Source organism: Dendropsophus ebraccatus, chromosome 6, assembly GCF_027789765.1.
Source record: "Dendropsophus ebraccatus isolate aDenEbr1 chromosome 6, aDenEbr1.pat, whole genome shotgun sequence".
NCBI classification, from domain to species: Eukaryota; Metazoa; Chordata; class Amphibia; order Anura; family Hylidae; genus Dendropsophus; species Dendropsophus ebraccatus.
In genome coordinates this window covers 31100217-31120997 of record NC_091459.1, presented here as the reverse complement: position 1 = coordinate 31120997, position 20781 = coordinate 31100217, and the positions used below count along the sequence as shown (strand labels likewise).

The window sequence follows — 20781 nt, the reverse complement described above, 5'->3', positions numbered from 1 at the left end:
GTAACGACACCCTAAGAAAGATATCAACAGATGTTACCTGTATACATGCTAAAGGTTCATTTGTCCATATTGAGTAACCACCAACCAAGTAGATTCTTCCATTGTGAACAGCAACTCCGGACTCATTTTGTCCTTTAATAAAAAAAATAAAATAATAATAAAATCATTCATAATAATGGACATTTACAAGAAACAATTAGTCTTGCTGTGGTTTACTCAGTTTATTCTGAAATTCAATTATATCCAGCACATATTCTCTCACACAGAGATGACAGCTTTGGTGTTGCTGTTTTATATGACATGGAGAAACTAGATCCGTAAAGGCGCACACAAAAGCCCCTCCAAGAATGCATAACTCTTTATTTTACGTTCTGTTGTGAAGCTATTAGGCTGGTTTCACACACAGTGAGTTTTTTTTTGTTTTTTTTTAAACTGCCACTGCAGTTTTGAGCCAAAGCCAGGGGTGTATCACAGAGTAGAAGTATTTATTTAAAGTTTAATGGGGTATTCTGCAGAAAATGATCACATTAAATAGCTGAAAAAGCCTTTGCTGTCTGTCCACTCTGGCTTTTTTTTTTTCTTTCCCCTTTCCATTGGAGATGGCGATCACATGTCCCTCGCTTCTCTAGCGGGCCTAATTTGCTCTATGATGTATGAGCTGTGAGCAGGGCATTGCGTGAAGCAGCGCGGGCAGACCGAGCAAAAAACTTACACAGAGCCACAGGAGTGGCGGACTGTCACAATTTCGGGCTTGAAATACTCCTGGTGGAAGGGTGATTTAAAGGAGAAGTCCTGCGAAATTTTTCTAACGGTCAAAAAAGTAGTGTCAACAGTATCCGTTTTGATCCGTTTTTTTTTTTATAATGGAAGTCAATGGAAAACAGATCAAAAACGGATGCACACAAATGCAGATCAAAAACGGATGCACAAGTGTGAACCTAGCCTTAAGTTAAACTAAATTATTTCGTATTATTAGATAATTTGTACAGTGAACACCGTAAAAAAATCCCCTAAATTATAGCTATTTTTTAATCCCAACTCTGTAAAAATAAAAAAAAGTGATAAAAAAACGCAGAAGTTTAAGTTAAAAAATATTTAGCTCTCATAACATAACGCGTCAGTGTCTGGCATATCATATGTAAAATCAGATTATCACTGGCAAACACCCACCTGTGAGTAAGTTAAAGTTGCAGCGCGTCCACTGGTCCGTGTCAATATTGTAAGAATCTATGTGTCGCACTAAAATCCGATCATTGTTGTAATCTAAATCATTTCCACCCAGGACATAAAGCTTCCTCTGGACTGCTGCCATGGCATGGTAAACTCTTCTCTGCAGCATAGGGCTGCGACTAATCCACTTATTCTGGAAAATACAAATTAGCAATTGCTTTGGCATCCTGCAGTGGTTACGGATATACGCTCAGTAAAAAGATTTACTCAATTCTTCTACTTTGGCTTTTTCATGGATTTCCTAACAACCGAATAACATTTAGTCAGTATTCACCGGTGGGTACAGTATAGTGGTTGTTCAATAAATAAATAAATGTTTGTATGTATATTTTCACACTGTTTCTTACTGATATATTAGCGAAAGTCAACAGTAATATTCACAACATATTTCCCAACAGCACTACTATATTCCTATTTTTACTACATTTATTTTGTGCCTGATTGTTTTTCTAAGAAATATTTCTAGGCCATATGAGTACAGGCACAGTTGTGAATTTTATTTTTTTAAAGAAATTAACAGGGGTTGTGCTCGCAAGCAGTTTTGCAATATGCTCTATTTATTTATGGTTTTCTATGTTTAACTCAATGTTATACATATGGTCACTAGGTGTCTTAATTCACTGCACATAGTATCCTGGGGGTGCTTGCATTGTATGGTCAGCTCTCCTGTCAAACAGCACCAAAACCACTGTAACCACACAATAATATTATAATGACTGAACTGTTACATAACAAAGAACATTGTCTCCTAGTAAGTATTAAGAGTTGATAATATAATTAGCAAAAGTTAAATAATATAATGAGCCTAAGTCAATTGCCCTCATTTGATATAAAACCTGCATGAAGAACAGGTGTCTTTCCTTGTTTGAGCGCTCAAAGGACTGGGACTTCCTGTGTTTGGTCCCTTTTTTGAATAGAGAAAAGACCAAATATTGGTCCTCAGTTTGACCAAATTCATAACAGTGATTTAAACAAGGAAAAACTAAAAAAAAGTAAATAAATAAAGCAAGTATATTGCAAAATGAGTTGCGTTTACAACCTCTTAAAATTTCCTTAAAAAAAATATAGCGACAGGTATGGTTTTAAATAAAAATGAATGTGTTCCCATGTTGTATATTTTACCTTGTGGTCTTGTTACGATTTCAGAATATGTTTTAGATTTCTGCTCTGTATTTCTTCTTTTAAAGGGGTACTCCGGCGCGGTGGGGGGGGCATTTTTCCGATCTGGCCTGGGAGGAGGTGGTTGAGGGCAACAAAGTCCACCTCAGCGCAGTTGTATAAAATGCAGATTAGGGAGACTTCATGTTGCCAGCGTTGTACTAACTCTGAGGCAGATATAGCTCATATGTTTTGGGATTGTCCAGCAATTCAAAGATTTTGGAAAGAGGTAGCAAGGAGTTTAGACACAAAATTAGGTTATAATGTACCTTTAACTCCTTATATAGCCATTTTGGGTGCAACCCCTACACTATCTGAGCGTGATGATGTTATATTAGTTTTAAGAACGCTATTTTATGCCAGGTTAACGATTTTGAGAAATTGGATGAATGGTGACCCGCCGTCCGCGAAGGAATGGGTAAATGTAGTCTCGAAAATTAAAAAATATGAGCAGGTCTGGTATACCAGAAAAGGAATAAAGGGAGAAAGGGCTTACTCACGGGTCTGGCATAAATGGTAGTTTTTTTTTTTGTTTTTGTTTTTTTTTCTCTCTTCTCACGAGCCAGGGTGGGTGGGTGGGGGGGGGAAGGGGGGAATTGGGTGGGTGGGGGTGTGGGTAGGGGAGGGTTTTAACAATAATTATAATGTAGTAATGTTTATTACTCATTGTTTATACTTGTGCAATCTAAGTATTTATTTGCAAAAATAAAGAGAATTAAAAAAAAAAAAAAAAAACAAGGAAAAACTAAAAAAAAGTAAATAAATAAAGCAAGTATATTGCAAAATGAGTTGCGTTTACAACCTCTTAAAATTTCCTTAAAAAAAATATAGCGACAGGTATGGTTTTAAATAAAAATGAATGTGTTCCCATGTTGTATATTTTACCTTGTGGTCTTGTTACGATTTCAGAATATGTTTTAGATTTCTGCTCTGTATTTCTTCTTTTAAAGGGGTACTCCGGCGCGGTGGGGGGGGCATTTTTCCGATCTGGCCTGGGAGGAGGTGGTTGAGGGCAACAAAGTCCACCTCCTCCCCGGCCAGATCGGAATACAGCCCCCCCTTGAGTACCCCTTTAAGTCTGTCAGTTCCCCCTTATTTGATTGTTTTGTATTTTGTGTGCCATAAATTTCTGATACACAAATAATGTAATTAAAATTTTTATTTTTTTTTATTAACCAAATGGTAGCTAATAGAAAATGGGAGGTGAGGTATATAACCATGTCATTTCATACAGTACTGTTAAAGCTTACCTCAACCTATAAATTAAAAAAATCATATGTTGCAATAAGCTTTAATTTTACAATGTAGTCAGTTAGTAAGGACACTTGTTCTGCACCCTCCTGAGCATCCATATCCAGCAGAAAGTCTGACTGTGCTGCTTTGGTATCAAAAGTAGCTAAAGGATAGAGTTGATCGAACCACAGGAAATCCTAGGTTCGGTCCAACTCGAACATTCACCGCATTTAATTACCTTCTGGAATTCAGCCTATTACTTAGACTGAATCCAAGAATTTCAGGCGGTACCCGGGCACTCCCCTCCTTCCCCACGGACCGGGGAGGCATCAGCAATCAAATACGGCAGGTTAGTGAATGTTCGAGTTTGAACGAACCTAGGATTTCCCGGATTTTCAGAGGTTCGATCAACCCTAAGGAGTATGCAGCATGTATATATGTGTTGCTGAAGCTCAGAAAAGAGGAAGACCTACTATTCAACTACATGGTACAGTATCAGATAAATGATAATGTTAGGTAAGCTCATTGTAGTCTCTGTAAAGATAATGAGGAAGAGGAGTAAGCTGCAGAGTGAGATGGCTGCAGCTGCTTTTAGTAAGTGTTCAACCTCAGCTCAGTGTTTCACAGCTTTAACACTTCTGTACTGCTCTATATTATCCTCCTTTTGCTGCTACTTCTGAGGGTGAACCATACAAGGGAGGACTGGTGACTGCCAGATTTTAAAGTTTGTAAGGCTTTGGTGTTACATTGTATATTGTCAACATTTAGTAGTTAATTTTGAAAATGCTCCCAACCTCAATTTGGAAGATATGACCCCAACTTATACACGTTATACAGTTTCATACATCGACAATCGACTCATTATCGAACTGCCTGAATTAGGAAGTTTTCAATAGAATAAAAAATGACATGTCTTTGTATACCACTCAAAGTTTTCTACTTTTGAGAGAGATTTATCAAACATGGTGTAAAGTGAAACTGGCTCAGTCGCCCCTAGCAACCAATCAGATTCCACCTTTCATTCCTCATTTCATTGGAAAATGAAAGGTGGAATCTGATTGGTTGCTAGGGGCGACTGAGCCAGTTTCACTTTACACCATGTTTGATAAATCTCCCCCATAGTCTATGTAGGTGTTTGGGGTATGTGTTAAAAGCATTTGCTAAAATATACCGCAGATATGCATCCTATAAGCGTACGTTTTACATGTTATTATCAGCAACATAAACTTGTCACTTGACACCTTTTTATTTACAATAAAAGTACCGCGCATGAAAATGTTAATGTACTGTAAAAATCTTTCCTAACACCTCCATGTGTCTTTGTAATATCCATATGAGCCGTCTACGACTCGCATATTAAATCATCTATCCGCATATTAATGACATGACTATCTTGCTGGTTTCTCCCGCGTTAGGTAACAAGGATTCAGAAAGTATCATTGTATTTTACATGGTTAGCAGGAAAGTCCCAAGGCAGAGAGATAAAAATGCCATCTGATTTGCAAAGTCTTCTTCTGTCCCCTGATTACGGCATTCTTTTTCCTCCACCGCAATGCCTGCCAGGTGAAGCACTACACAAGCAGCGAGGCACAGGGGTTTGAGCAAGGTCACAGCTAAAACGGCAGTGTTTGAATACTAATCAGTGATAGGGGAGCAGAGGTCACCGCAGCCTGTCTGCTAGCAGGTAGCTCTGTGCTCGGTGGCAGATGGCAGTCATTATTGACTCTCCACAAAGGCCTTGCTTAAAGCCGTGCCCCAGTGCTCAGTGATAGAGTAATTGAGATTCAGAGCGGGTACAAGCAGATGTGGTTTGCCAGAGCCCACCGTAAACAATATGCCAGCAGAATGTAAAAAAAAAAAAAAAAAAAAAAGGCTGTGTGCGCAAACATGAAGCAGTCCTCATTTTAAAAAGTTTCAATTATTAACTGTCTGTGTGCTTTGAATAGCATACCATACAATTAGCGGAGGGAAAAGACATAGCTGGGATGCTCCCTTTGTCAATTTAACGCAACGAGCATGCCTTCATATTGCTGACAGCAATAAAAAATATAATAATGAAAAGAGGATGTGGCAGTAATTAATCGAGAATTCACATTGGAAATTTACTTAGGTTAGGTGTATTGTGTTAACAGGGAAAACACGTCGGTGTTATTTATTAAGTACTTGGGTTTTTTTTTGTTTGTTTTTGTTTTTAGCTTTGTGTTTTTGTTTTATTTTGACCATGTGACTTTGAATTGTTTTTTTTTTTTTTTTAAATAATATGCATATTAGAAGTAAAAAATAGACTTTAAAAATCAATAATGTTAATAAATGTATATTTCTGGATGTAAATTCCTATTTTTTTTCCATCCCGTGGAATAATAGGCGTCTTCTACATTGTTGCTCACCTGTTTCGGGTCATAGACCATTAGTCTGTTCTGGTATTGTGCTGTGTTAGTCACACCACCTGAAATGACAACAGTTGAGAATACATTTAGAAACTGAGATCACCCACCTCCTACTCTGCACTGATGATCTGTATTATTTGCACCTGTTTGAGCCTTGTTACCTGTATAAAAATACCCGTCCTCACACTCAATCAATCAATCAATCAATCAATCACAATCCAACCTCCCCACCATAACCAAGATCAAAGAGCTGTCTAAGGGTATGTGCACTCTGAGGAAAACATGAGCAGGACTTGCGGCACACTCCCGCTTCACTCTCCGCTTGTGCCATAGACTCCATTCTATGGTTAGGCAGATTCCACAGTCCGTACGAAGAATGAACGAATGAAGTCCTTTGTTTGTTTTTCTTAGTGTGCAAATACCCTAAGGACTCCTGGGACACACTTGCAAATCTGCACAAGGCTGGGATGGGCTACAAGACAAAAGACAAGCAGCTTGGTGAAACTACAACAACTATTGAAAATGGAAGAAACACAAGATGAGTGTCAATCTTCCTCAGTCCGCCATGCAAGATCTCACCTTGTGGGGTAAGGATAATTCTAAAAAAAGGTCAGGAATCGGCCCAGAACTACTCAGGAGGTAGCTGGGACCACAGACTCAGAGATTACTTTTAGTAAACCACAACGCCATGAATTAAAGTTGGGGATGGGCAAATCAAATTCAGCAAAGCTAAATTCGCTTTAACTAAGCAAAATTTTGCTAGCTTTGTTTCATAAATTTGTGCAGCCAAAAAAAAAAAAAAAAAAAAACAACAAAAGTAACAGCAATCATTGGCCGCTGTGCTGTCCTGTCAATCCCTGATTGAGCGGTTTGTCACTCCAGAGAAGCATATTATAAATTGTTATAGTATTTCCCAACATTACTTCCAAATGGGAACTGGAAAAAGTTTGCAGATTGTTGCTTTAAAAAAAAAATACACTCAGCAATAAAAGGACTTAAAAAAAAAAAAACATAAAAGCAGGCTGGGTGATAAGCTGATAAGTCTAGCTTCTCTACACGTTACAGAAATGTCGGCTAAACCCACTGCTGGCTGTGGCTTTTGCCATAAGAATAAGGTGGTATGGAGGGTGATGGATTTTAACTGCACAACCCCTTTGTTCTGGGAGAAATAAGCCATTACCAAAGCAGTCTGGCTACACCTTACCCCTCCCTATATAAAACATTAACATTCAACTGTGAAAAACGTTTGTGTGTATGCAGAGGTTTGATGGAGATAACTGTCGGCCACACTTTGGTTCGACCGACTGGTTTTGAAGATGTATATGCACCTTAAGTTTGGAGATCAGCCGCTATCACTGATGAAAGATGCATCTAGCTATACATTTTCCCTGCACAGGCTGGGGGGAAAAGCAGAATTACATGCTGGGCTTTCAAATGCATGACCATTCATATAATAGTCCATACAGGTAGCAGAAGATAGCAGCACTCACCTGAGGAAGCGTGCATGCGCGAAACGGCCCGTCGCTATTAGTAAAACGCTCCTGCTGTTTACCATGTCTGTCGTGTAACTTGTTTTTGGAAAATAAAGACCGAGTTTTTAACGCATGGTAAGTGCCACTGACTATCTTCTGCTACCTGTATGGACTATTTATGCAACGTCTTCCAGCAGAGCACCCGAGGGTCTAAGTTACACACTCCTAGCGAGGTACACAAGAGCCTATTGCTTTAATTCCATTCCCTGGTTGGGGCAGTGCTGGATCTGTTTCTAAAACTGTGCATACCATTCTTATAATGTATACTGTCAATGCAGCTTGGTCCACTAGAAACTCAGTGAAGGGGATACTAAATGGAAGGCCTTCTATAATGTTTACACTGGGTCCTAAACTGAACACATTTTGCAGGTATATTTCAGTGTTGAGAATTTAAGAATTTCTAATGTTGATTTTTTTTTCTTCTCACATTGTTTATCAATATGTTGAATGTTTAATTCCTACTGCTTCAGGCTAACACCAGCATGAAAAATGTTTTCTACTATGCAATGCAGGACTGATTAGTATGCTAATTTAGTATTCCATTTTCATGTATTTTTTTGTATTTTTCCTATCGCTTCAATGTAGCCGTTTTTTTGTTTTTTTCCTATCGCTTCAACGTAGCCGTTTTTAATTGCTTACTTTTGATGGACAGAAAAACATAGTGTCAGGAACCAGACAGCAGGACAAGACAGTGAGCCCTAAGTTCAGCCCCGCCCACTGTCTCTACCTACTTGCCACAATCCGCGCTAAGATGGCGGCGAGCAACTTGGCGGCGGTCCCTGCACTGGCTAGATGGAACACAAATACAAGACAGACAGACAAAACACAATGAAGAATAGTCAACAGTCTGGGTCACAACAATCGGGCAGCAAAAGTACAAAATCACAAGAAAATAAGTGCACAGACTGAGGTTAGTTATATAGGAGTCCAGGGCTCTGGTCCAGAACGTAATTGGACCATCCCCCTGATCTCCAAGCACAGACACCTGAGAACAAGACAGATCGCCTGGCAGGATGACCTGTCAGTCACAGCAGAACCAGAACCCAGATTAACCATGACATGGCCAGACAGAACTCAGCAGGTGAAGTCGGGTGTGTCTCCCAACCCAGGTGAGCAATAAACCGGAGTTCACACACAGCAAAAAAAAACACAGAAACAGGATACAAGAAAATCAGTGCTTTCTCGGCCGAACAGCACGAGCAGAGGGACGCATAATGCTCCGCCGAGATACCATCCTGACACATAGTCAACCGTATTTTTGTGTATGTGTTGTGTAAACATCCATTTCCACCCTTTTTTTTTTTTTAATAATGGAAGTCAATGGAAAAACTGATCCAAACAGATGGCACACAACTGCATCCGTTTTTTCCATAAAACGTATATGTTAAATGGATAGGAAAAACGCAGTGTGAACCCAGTCTTATTCTCATTACTTTGTAAAGTGCCACATTATACTGTATATCAGCACTTACAAATAAAATGTAGAGGTTATAATTGAGGTTTTAGCCCTTTGAGGGCCAAGCCTAAAATGACCCAGTGGGCCGCGCCAATTTAAATTTTTGCGCTTTCATTTTTTTCTCTTTTCCTTCTAAGAGCTTTAGCACTTTCATTTTTCTATCTACAGGGCCATGTAAGGGCTTGTTTTTTTCAGGAATAGTTGTACTTTGTAATGGCACCTTTCATTTTACCATAACATGTATGATGGGAACCCCAAAATGATTATTTATGAAAATATAAATTATAATATAAAAGAATGCAATATGGTAACGTTTGGGGGGTTCCTGTGTCTACGTAATGCACTATATGGTAAAAGCGACATGATACCTTATTATTCCGACATTATTCTATAGGTCAGTCCGAACACAACCATATGCAGGTTTACACAGATTCTATAATGTTTTATTTATTTTTTTAATGAAATCCTTTTTTTTCTTTCTTTTTTTTTTGCTTAATTATTAACAAAATGGCCCTATTTGTGACACTTATAACAGTTTTAGATTTTCACCTACGGGGCTGTATGGGGTGTCACTTTTTGCGCCATGATCTCTAGTTTTTAATAATACCATATTTGTGTAGATCGGACTTTTTTATATATATAATGTAACAAAAAATCGGTAATCATGGAGCTTTTTTCCCCCTTTTCGTTTACACCGTTCACGTTACAGGATGGCGATTGTTATATTTTAATAGATCTGACAATTACGCATGGTACGTTATATGTTTATTTATTGAATTTTTTTAATATGTTTTATTTATATTATGGGTTAGGGGGTGATTTTAATCTTTATTGGGGGAGGGGCTATGAGGTATTTTTAAAAGCATTTTTACTTTTTTTTTACACGTTTTAAGTCCCCTTGGGGGACTTTTACAGGCAATCATTAGCTTACAGTCCCTGATCATTGCTATGCCATACATAGGCTTGGCATTGATCAGTGTAATAGGCGCCCTGTTCATTGAGCCTGCCTGTGGCAGACTCAATAAGCAGAGTGCCGATTGGACCACAAGGAGTAAGGTAAGAGACCTCCGGTGGTCCAACACAGGGATCGGGACTCCAGTAAATAAGGGGTTAATGAGAGGCTGCAGCGCAATCGATGCATCCTGTCATTATTGGTGAGGGCCAGGCTGCTATGAAGTGCGCTCTGCTCCAGAGCGCACTTCATAGCATGATACACACCCAGGATGTACCTGTGCGCCCAGGGTAGTCTAGCGACAGGCGGCCAGGGTGTACATGTACGTCCTAGGTCATCTAGGGGTTAAAGGGGTACTCCAGCCAAAATCTTTTTCTTTCAAATGAACTGGTTTTAAAAAGTTATATAGTTTTGTAATTTACTTCTATGTAAAAATCTCATGTCTTCCAGTATTTTTTAGCTGCTGTATGTCCTGCAGGAAGTGGTGTTTTCTTTTCAGTCTGACACAGGGCTCTCTGCTGCCACCTCTGTCCGAGACAGGAACTGTTTAGAGCAGAAGAGGTTTTCTATGGTGATTCGCTACTGCTCTGGACAGTTCCAGTCTCAGACAAAGATGTCAGCAGAGAGCACTGTGTCAGACTGGAAAGAAAACACCATTTCCTGCAGGACATACAGCAGCTGATGAGTACTGAAAGACTTGAGATTTTTAAATAGAAGTAAATTACAAATCTATATAACTTTCTAAAACCAGTTGATCCGAAAAATTTTTGACCGAGTATCCCTTTAATTTGACTTGTCATATCATGGATAATACACCAATCATCCATCACATTAAGGCAGATCACAACCCTATTTATGAATATGCAAATACGCTGGAAGCTAAATACATGTTTAAGTATTTTCTTATTATAAATAAGAGAGACACAAACAAATGCAACAAAGATCAAAAATGCAAAAAGGAAAACTTCCACCGGAAGTGTGTATTTTATTATTTAATGATACCGATTACTTAATAGGTCCAAAGTAGATGTAAACCATTCTATAAATAAAGGTAGGAATCAGTAAAAAGCAAAAAAAACAGGATCCTAGATAAAAGGACTGATTCACAACTATTTTTGGCACCAACAAAAATGCATCCCAATATATGCTGGAGCATACCTGTGTGCCTATAGGATTTAAAGGAGTACAACGATTAGCAAACAATTAACTCTGTTTATTCCCCACCCATAAACTAAGCTTGTTTGTAATAGGTTTCTATTACATGAATTGGCAGGTTTGTCTGTATCACATGCTGACACCCTGAAGCTGCAGAAAATCCTCACTTCCTGGTCCACTCTGTCTCCACTCCTCTGTCCTCCCCCTCCCTTCTGAGACAGAGGGCACATGATCTCCTCTGTGGGCCAGGCAAGTTCTAACACATCTTCTGTAACTTAATCACACCTATCAGTGATCACCCCGCCAAAGCAGAGTGAGTCAGTAGTGGGTTGATACCAGGCAGTTGGCTCTGAGGTGCAATGCATGTTGGGAGATGAAGTTTCCCAGCCAGGTGACATGATGTAAAACTGGGATTATTTGTCAAAGTTTGAATTCAAGCCTAGAAGCAGCATAGACAAGCGGCAAAGTTGTCAAATGATTTGCGGGGGGGTCGGTAAGTGCACCTGCTTTTTGTGCTTTTTTTTATTTTTTATTAGATTACTGGAATACCCCTTTAATGCAACAAACAATCTATGCTTGGTCTGCTTTACCTCAATATACTGTATATGTTCTATTGATAGGGTACAATAGCTTAGTCCACAATGTTATCTGGCAAATCAGATTGGGATACAGATTGTAAACCTGCTGAATTTGACTATAGTTGTGACCCATGTTCCTGTGTATTTTGTTGCCAACAATACAAAGAGATCTCAATTAAAGGGCACCTTTCTTCCTACTCTGTGATGAGATTAATTTTTTTTTAGAATGAAACAAGCTCTTAAAAAAAAAATGTTGAAGGGATTTATCAAACAGGTATTTCTGCTTTTTGGCTGAGAGAAGTGGCATTCCGACAGAGAAAAAGTTGTAGCTGCCAGATTTATCAAGAGCTGGCATGCACCTCTGAATCCAGTGTTTTTTTTTAATGACATGGTTTTACTTAAAGTGACACTGTCACCCCCTTTTTGCATTCTAACTTCTCTACACATGTCTAAAGGGTAAATTTTGCAGTTTTCATACCTTATTTTATATCATACCTCATGGTGCTTGTTCCAGTAAAAAGTGATCTTTTATAATCTGCGGATTGTGCTACCTGGGCGGGGCTTCACGGCTGCAGTGCCACTTAGCCCCGCCCACATTGCCACCGTAGGCCCGGCCCCCTGCGCGGCCATTGGTATGGACGGACTTAGAAGGGGTGGGGCCTAGACCTTTAGGCAGGCCTGGACCAATGGCTGTCGAGGAGGCAGGGCCTATGTGCCATGATGTCACAGAGGGGGCAAGGCCTATGGTGGTAATGTGGGCGGGCTTAAGTTGCACTGCGGTCGTGAAGCCCTGCCCAGGTAGCACAATCCGCAGATGATCACTTTTTACTGGAACAAGCATCATGACGTATGATATAAAATAAGGTGTAAAAAAATTTACCCTTTACACCTGAGTAGGCAAGTTATAATGCAAAAAAACTTGCGTAGGAAATGCGGTTCTTAGTAAATATACCCCACAGTGTCTGAATGAAACAAGTTGGTACTTATTAGTTGAGTACTTATTATACATACAGCAAATATCACTGCTAAAGTGGCCGCACATGTAACAAAACAGATGACTGAGCCTATTTTACCAGCAGTTATTTCTTATGACTCTCCCATAAATTGCAAACACAGACTAAAGCTGTGTCAGCTGTTGTCAGGCACCTCTGTGTCAGCTGTTGTCAGGCACCTCTGTCAGCAGGTTTTCTCTAACACAGAAAGGTCCAGTTAGCCAGAACTCTATATAAAACTTAAATTTATTAAAGCGACTCTGTACCCACAATCTGACCCCCCCCCCCCCAAACCACTTGTACCTTCGGATAGCTGCTTTTAATCCAAGATCTGTCCTGGGGTCCGTTCGGCAGGGGATGCAGTTATTGTCATAAAAACAACTTTTAAACCTGCAGCGCTGTGTCTAACGGCCAGGGCTTACATTTGTATATGCATTAGGCTGGCACACCCTATCTGTCCCTCCTTCCCACCCTACTCATCATTAGGAATGCTCCAGGCAGATTGCTTTCTATTCCCCACCTGTGTGTATAATGAACATGGGCTGGATCGTTAATACACCTGTGCAAAGCTCAAACAGCAGTAAATGTTCCTGGATCATTCCTAATGATTAGGAGGGTGGGGAGGAAGGACGGAGAGGTGGTGCCAGCCTAATGCATATACAAATGTAATGCACATACCCTAAATCATTGCTGAGCAACCGCTCATATAAAAATAAAAGTAAAATACATTTAAGTTTGTTAGTGTACCATGAAAAACTGTGAAAACTTTCAAGGGGTAGGAATACTGTTTCAAGGCACCATGAAGGAAACAGTGCTTCTAAGCAAAAACTAATATTTGGTAAAAGCATAGGAGTCCCTGCCAGCTAAGGGTGGGTTCATACTGAGGAATTCTCGCGGATAATGTCCGCGGAATTCCGCTGTCTGTCTGCGCGCCTTTCACCATTCTATGTCTATCCACATGTCACTTCTTTCGGTGGATAGCGGAATACGCCGGCCCATAGAATGGTGTCTATGGAGCTGGCGGAAAGGCGCACAGACAGACAGCGGAATTCCGCGGATATTATCCGCGAGAATTCCTCAGTATGAACCCACCCTTTTGCTGTGCATAAGACTACCACCACATATACCATATATACCATACCATCATATATAGGGTCCCATGGTAAAAAAAGAACACCATGCGATATGTTTTTAACAGGATCAAATTCAATTAGTGCAGACATCCACACTGTATCCCATTTTACAGATCCCACTGCATACATCGCAAATAGAGACCACAATGACACTGTTTTGGCTTCCTTCGGGCATATGGTTTATGGGTATGTTCACACTGAGTAAAACAGGGGGAATTCCGTCGCGGAACAAGAGACTTTCTCAAGTATACTTGCCGAAAGCAGCGATGTATTTCCCAATGATTTAACTACTTCAAGTCACATTTAGTATAACTGCTAGGAAGCAGTGAAAGTGTATTTCAAGTATCCAAAGTATTTCCAGTATCTGAAAGGGATCTCGGCAAAACTTTTTATTGCATCACCTGCACCTTTATTGAAATAACTGTCTATTACTTGTACTGCACCTTTAAGAAGTTTTCCAAGTAAAAGCTCCAACTGTTTAAGTGACTGCCAGACTCTGTGGTTCCTCTACGCCTAAACACTGGACACAGAGGAGGAAGTATGTGTCTTACATTCCTCCTCGGCGCTGGTCCCGCTCTGTTAACCGAGGTAAACTACGCTCTAAAGCACCATTCGCACTGCTACGTCATTTGGCCTGCTCCTTCCAGAGCAGAGTTTATGCCAACTATCAGCACGGATCAGCGCCAAGGAGGAAGGTAAGACACATACCTTCCTCCTCAGCATCCCCAACACTATAGGGGGGGTAGCAGCAGGTTACATCTGCCTAACCTGCTGATAGTTCCCCTTTAAAAATCACAAACAGCAGTGTATACTTACATCAGCGCAGATGTATACATATCTGTGCTGTCAGTTTCCTAGGATGCACAAACAATACAAAGGTTGTTTGTGTAGCCCGGCTGCTAAATTTCTTATGCCGTGTAAAGGCACAGCAAACGAGTGTCAATCTAGATTGTGCAAGAAAAATTTGGGGTCCGCACTAGGACATGTCCTTTTTTTCAGCATTGGTTTGCATCCTTGTAATCTACTAACAGTGTGAATAGCCCAATAGACATCAATGTGCACTAACTCAAACACGGAAATAAGGATCTGTAAATTACGGGACATGTGAATAAGGCCTAACTGTGCAGGTCTGTTCTAGGAGACCTTGCTTATTTCCCATAGTCTTATGGACAATCTAGAAGAGTCAGCACATATCATTAAGGTGGCCATACACATAAGATATTTCTTGTCCCACTGATTTCAAACATGCAATAGACCTTTAAAAGTATGTTTACATGGGAAAGCCCACCTCAAAATCAGCATGGAATTTATTGTGCTGTCTTGATGTGATGATATTGATATTGAAGTGCTGATATTGATGTGTTTTCATGTTGAACTTCAGGAATTTTTTTTAAAGTTCATTGATTGACTGTTCTATTTTCTACGCCATTTAAAAAAAAAACCCACTTTGAATAGTGATGAGCTGGATTCGCAGCATATTTTGCAAAAGTTTGATTTGTGTCCTCTTCTGTGTCTTCAGCCGCGCGCTCAGGCAATCACTGTCGCACTGTCAGTGCCACAGCCAGTGATTGGCTGGGCTGGCTCAGCCAATCACTAGCCGAGGTGCTATCCCTCAGCCAGTAATTGCCTGAGTACGTGACTAAAGACATGGAAGACACAGAGCCGCAGCTCCGACTCCTGAATTTTATCAGAACCGACTCCAACTCCTGCTCCTTCATAAATGGCCGGTCATATACCAGGGGAGTTATTTATCACACTGGCTCAGCAGCTTCTCCCTAATGTCCTACATGATCCTGGGGCGACTTTTGAGGGATCGAGGAAAGATATAAAGCAGATTCTCCTGTGTGTGCAGTTGATGCAGCCAGTCTCTAGCCTCCATGTCCTGAACTACTCACAACTACACTAGATGGAGCAGGTGGTCTTTTCCTGCTGACAATCTTCTGTGTTTCTAACTAAATATTCACCATACACACAGAAACACTACTAACAATGCCAGATACCTGTAATATAGAGGTCAGCCATAGTAATATAGAGGGGTCACTGTGGGTGTGGGGGCAAGCCATAGCGCACACATACACACACAGCCTGCTGCAGCCATAGCACACACACATACAGCTTGCTGCAGCCACAGCACACACACACAGACACACAAACACACAGCTGCAGCCATAGAACACTGAAGAAAAACACCACACAGAGGACAGAGGTTACTGCTACACTACTTATGTCTCCTCCTCCTCTATATTACACGGGATATCTTCACATTACACTGCTGCTGATATACAGTCATCCAGCATCCAGGAAGACAACAGCACAGATCTCCCCCACCCTTACAATGGACTCTTCCAGCTCAGAAACAAACTCCCAAATAGTGGCCGACAACTTTCCCGACCACCCTTATCTAAAAGGGACAGTGTCCTATTAGAATGTTGCTCATAATATATATTGATGAGCAAAACTTATTTTGTTCTATTATCGATTTTTAAAGCTGGAGTCGGAACATTTTTTTCCGACTCCAGCCAAAACTAACTCAGACTTCACAGCCCTGCATTCACGAAGTTTGCAAATTTTTACCACAAAATTTGTAAACTTTGCAAACTGAACTTAACGAATGATGCAAACCAAGTTTTCAAATGATTTGCTCATCTCTAACGTTGAAGTCATTGCATTTTCTGGGGCAGTTTTTTAAGGACGATTTTCTTTGTATAAATCCTATTTTGTATGGACCAACTTTCTGCTCTGGTTAACATTTTAGCCCTTTTCACACATCCGTGTATTTATATTTGCATTTTTACGTGTTACAGATGTATGTAGGGGCCGTGATCTGCATCAATCACCTATTGTGAATAAAGGGATCCATGCAAATGCGGAATGTTTGGGAACAGTTATGGATACACATATGTAGTCATGTCTGTAGCTGCAGGTCCCCGGTTAGGGATGTGTAAATGTGGCCTTACAGTGTGTATTTGCAGTAAAATTAAAAAAACTGCTACCCTGTTATTCCTGACAGACATTAAAAAGGGATGGCAGGACATGTGCTGAGAAAATGGGTGGGCCAGTTGTCTAGCCAAATAATACCTTTACGCTTTATTGTTGTATTATTTAAAATCACTGTGCATAAAAAAATAATGCTGTTTTTTTTTTTTTTTTTGCACTGATAATGATTGATCTAATTTAATTAAAGGAGAAGTCTAAACCTTGCCTGTGTCTGGGACCTTATCCTTTCTGGGTGTGTCCAGAGACTCCCCCCTAAGTGCTTAAACAAGGTGCGCTTCTGCCTCTGTCCGCTATCCTCGACACCACTTTGCACACTGCCAAGCATCTGTTTGAGTATACCAAGAAACCATTTACAAGATTATCTCCTGCTGGTACAGGGTCCCAAAGGCCCTCTACAAATGGTACCCAACAATCCCAGATGAGTGCTGGCGTTGCGGGAGAGCAGTTGGCAATATGACAAACATCTGGTTGGGGTGCCCGAAACCTCAGGGTTTCTGGAACACAGTGTTGCAGCTCATTCGCAAAATTACAGGTACAGTATTTCTTTCCTCAACACTCCTGATGCTGTGCTCCTATATATGTTCCCTGCAACCCAGTCTTATTTTAAGAAATCACTTGCACGTCATCTACTTCAAGCTGCAAAGACAGTAGACAGTAGGAGGTGGACATCTCCGGATCCTCCCTCTCTGGATGAGTGGTACGCAGAGATCAATCAAATCCACCATATGGAAAAGGGTTAAGAAATACACTGCTACCTAGAATTCTTCTTTGTCATTCCAGACCACTAACTCTTCTAGTAGCAGTGCCTTATTGTGATTGCTGGATGTTATGCTGAGTTTACATGTAACGATTATCGTGTGAATTTGCGCAATAACGATTGAATTCGAACGATAATCGTACGTGTAAATGCAGCGAACGATCAAACGACGAACGAGAAATCGTTCATTTTGATCTTACAACATGTTCTCAAATCGTCGTTCGTAAAAAATTCACAGATTGTTCCGTGTAAACAGTCGTTCGCCGATTTAACCAATGTATGAGATAGGCTTAAGCGATCGCAAAACGATTTTCCGTACGATATATTGTACCGTCTAAACGCTGATCGTTATGGAAAAAAATTGTTACTCCGACATCGTTAATCGTACGATCGGGCCAATTATTGTTTCGTGTAAACGCAGCATTACCTTGTGCTACTTTCCCAGGAGAGTTTCCCCTTGCACTCACTGTTCTTTTGGAACACATACTTGATGCCGTCACTGCCTCGACCTCCATTTCCTATCCAATTGTCCACATTGATAAACATATTAGTCATTTGTGGATCCTATGGTCTTTTGGTCTTTTCCTCTCGCTATGTGTGTTTTGTCTGTCTCTTTCTTCTAAATGTTTTGTAGTGGCCAAATGACGTGGTTATTTACTAGTTTTACAGTAGGTCACCGGGCGCCTCTCGCTCATTATCGGTCTCACCCCTGTTGCACAGTGTTTAACATCCCTGCTGCCTTTTGCCATCTTTTCCGCTTTGTCAGGTGGGACGCAGGTGCCTCGTTATAAATCTGGATATGGTAATATGAGACTGTAAGAAGTCAATGTTGATTCTTTTTGCCCTGTTTCGGAACTCCACAAAGTCCTTGTTTTACTTTTTCTGTTTATATCTGTTTTATTGGAAAGAAGTCTGGTTATATAGATTTTAGGATTATATACTGTATTTGTAGAATTTTTATTGAACTCAGAAGTGATGACACAATTGTTCAGAATTTATTACTTCAAGGAGTTCTTGATAAGCATGGTTTGTACAGTAGATAATCAGTTATTCTTAAGTACAGTACTGGAACATGCTATTTTTTTTTTTTAACAAGTACTGGGGAGGGGGAGGATAAAAGAAATTACATGCTCCTACCTCCTTCCCTCCAGCACTGGTGGCCTCCTGGTCTGAGCGGGGACCCTGCTTGTGACGTGTGCAGTCCAACGTGACGTGGGTCACGCCTCGGCCACTGACTGGCTCAGTGGACTGTATATGTCACAACCTGGGTCCGGTTCAGACCAGGAATTGCCCGCAGACCCGGGTACCGGAGTGGCAGTACGCTGGAGCAGGTGAGGTAAGAGCACGTTATTTCTTTTATCCTCCCCTTCCCCAGCACTTGTTAAAAAAAATAACAGCATGTTCCAGTACTGTACTTAAGAATAACTGATTATCTACTGTACAAACCATGTATATCAAGAACTTCTTGAAGTGATAAACTCTGAATAATTGTGTCATCACTTCTGAGTTCAATAAAAATTCTACAAATATATAATCCTAAAATCTAACCAGTTTCTTTATCATGTGATCATCCAATTAACCTAAATATCCGTTAAAGGGAGACTGTATTGCCCCAAACAACTGAGCCTGAGTCACCACGGACTAATGTCTGTACACATTTCGCACTTGCTTTGTCTATAATAACGACTACCAACTCTTTGTTCCTTTGTTGCAGCAGGGAAACCTTCTCGAAGCAAGAGAAACAAAAACAATGGAAGTTCGTTTCTGAATATTTTACGTTCTCGGCTGCAATGTTGGAGGTCCGCGATAATTTTATGCACTTCACATACCTCTCCTCTCACTTTTAGATTAATCTTCTGAAATGAGATGCAGAGGATTTGCATACAGATTTGAGGACACAAAAATAGATATGGAATTATTAACAGTCTATATATGTTGTAATTTTTTCCTAGTGTGGAGTACCCTTGCCTACAGCAATATTCTTGGCTTTGAAAGTCATCAGGCTGATTTTCTTGCTCTTAGGTTATGGTACCCCATGCTGCTACACTGTCCCCTGCAATCAAAGCAGTTGCACAGATTCCTCGGTTTCCCCTAATAAGTATATTTTATTGATTGGCAGTTTTGATCTGCCTCCCCAGGGGGATAATCTGCATCTTGCGAGCATTCTATAGATACATCTGGCATTAAATATGCCATCTTATATGAGAATCAATTTTCAAAAACAACTTTTCTTCTAACTTTGAAGTGACACAGATGAAATTTAAAATACATTCTGCCAAAAAAATAAAAAAAATTTGAATTAACTGTACTGTGTTTCATCCTTGAAGTGCTAGTCAAAGTATACCACGGGCAACGGAAAAATTTTAACCTCTCAAAAGACTGAAAGTGAATGCCAATGGAAAGGTGAAGAGAAAGTTATTTCAATGATAAATACCAATATTTTGTGGAATGACAGCGCTATTCGGCGAGCAGTCTTTTGAAAGAATTGGTAATTTCTCTATAAAGAGTGTCATGATTCAAGTGCTTATTCAACTTAGGTTAGGAAATGACAGCTCTAAGCTGTGAGGTGCTCTGCAATAAAACGAACCATGCCTAGGTGGTTTAATAGTGTCTCGGTATAAAATACTCAGCAATGTTTAGACTCTGGTGACTATTATCGAGTGTTAAATCTTCGTTCATGATATATAACCCAACTGATGCATTCAAGCAGGTGGTCATGACAATCTCTTTTCATTTAAACTCTTTGGAAAAATTGATACCATTTTTTATTTTATTTTTTTTGGATTGACTTAAAACGTTGAATTCGAACACATTTTACAATATCTCTTCTGTAGTCAAGTGACATAATTCTCTTTGAAAGGGAACAGCAATTTCTTGTATTTTTCAGATAGATCACCCCAACCCGATCTATTCACAAATTTGTAGTAATTAAAAAACTGGACATTCTATTATTTTATCACCTGTACTCTAGAAAAAAAAACATTAAAATTGGTTTTTGTAATGGTCGCAACATGGCTGAAACTTGGCTTAAAGTTGTTAAAAACCTTTTATTGACTAACTAATACTGATTAGTACTAACTAGGGAATTTACTAAGGTCCCCCTTGCACATTCCTTGAAGTTTTTTCAGGAAACACCTAAGAGGAAGCTGTAGAAACAGAGGAGTAAAAATAAATCATACTTAAAGGGGTACTCCATCAAAAAGCTTTTTCCCAGCAATTGA

The 20781-nt window shown here is 40.0% G+C and overlaps 1 protein-coding gene across 6 annotated transcripts in view; it reads right to left on the bottom strand.

The window, feature by feature from the left end:
- Window positions 1–20781, bottom strand: part of KLHL32 (kelch like family member 32) — a 126220-nt gene that overhangs the window by 6437 nt on the left and 99002 nt on the right. For 5 of the 6 annotated variants that reach the window (XM_069973590.1, XM_069973591.1, XM_069973589.1 and 2 more), the window contains 3 exons: window positions 6009–6067; window positions 1171–1363; window positions 38–132 (listed from right to left, as the gene is read on the bottom strand). In XM_069973590.1, the coding sequence (XP_069829691.1) occupies window positions 38–132; window positions 1171–1363; window positions 6009–6067 (347 nt within the window). The other variant, XM_069973594.1, reaches the window with a different exon arrangement.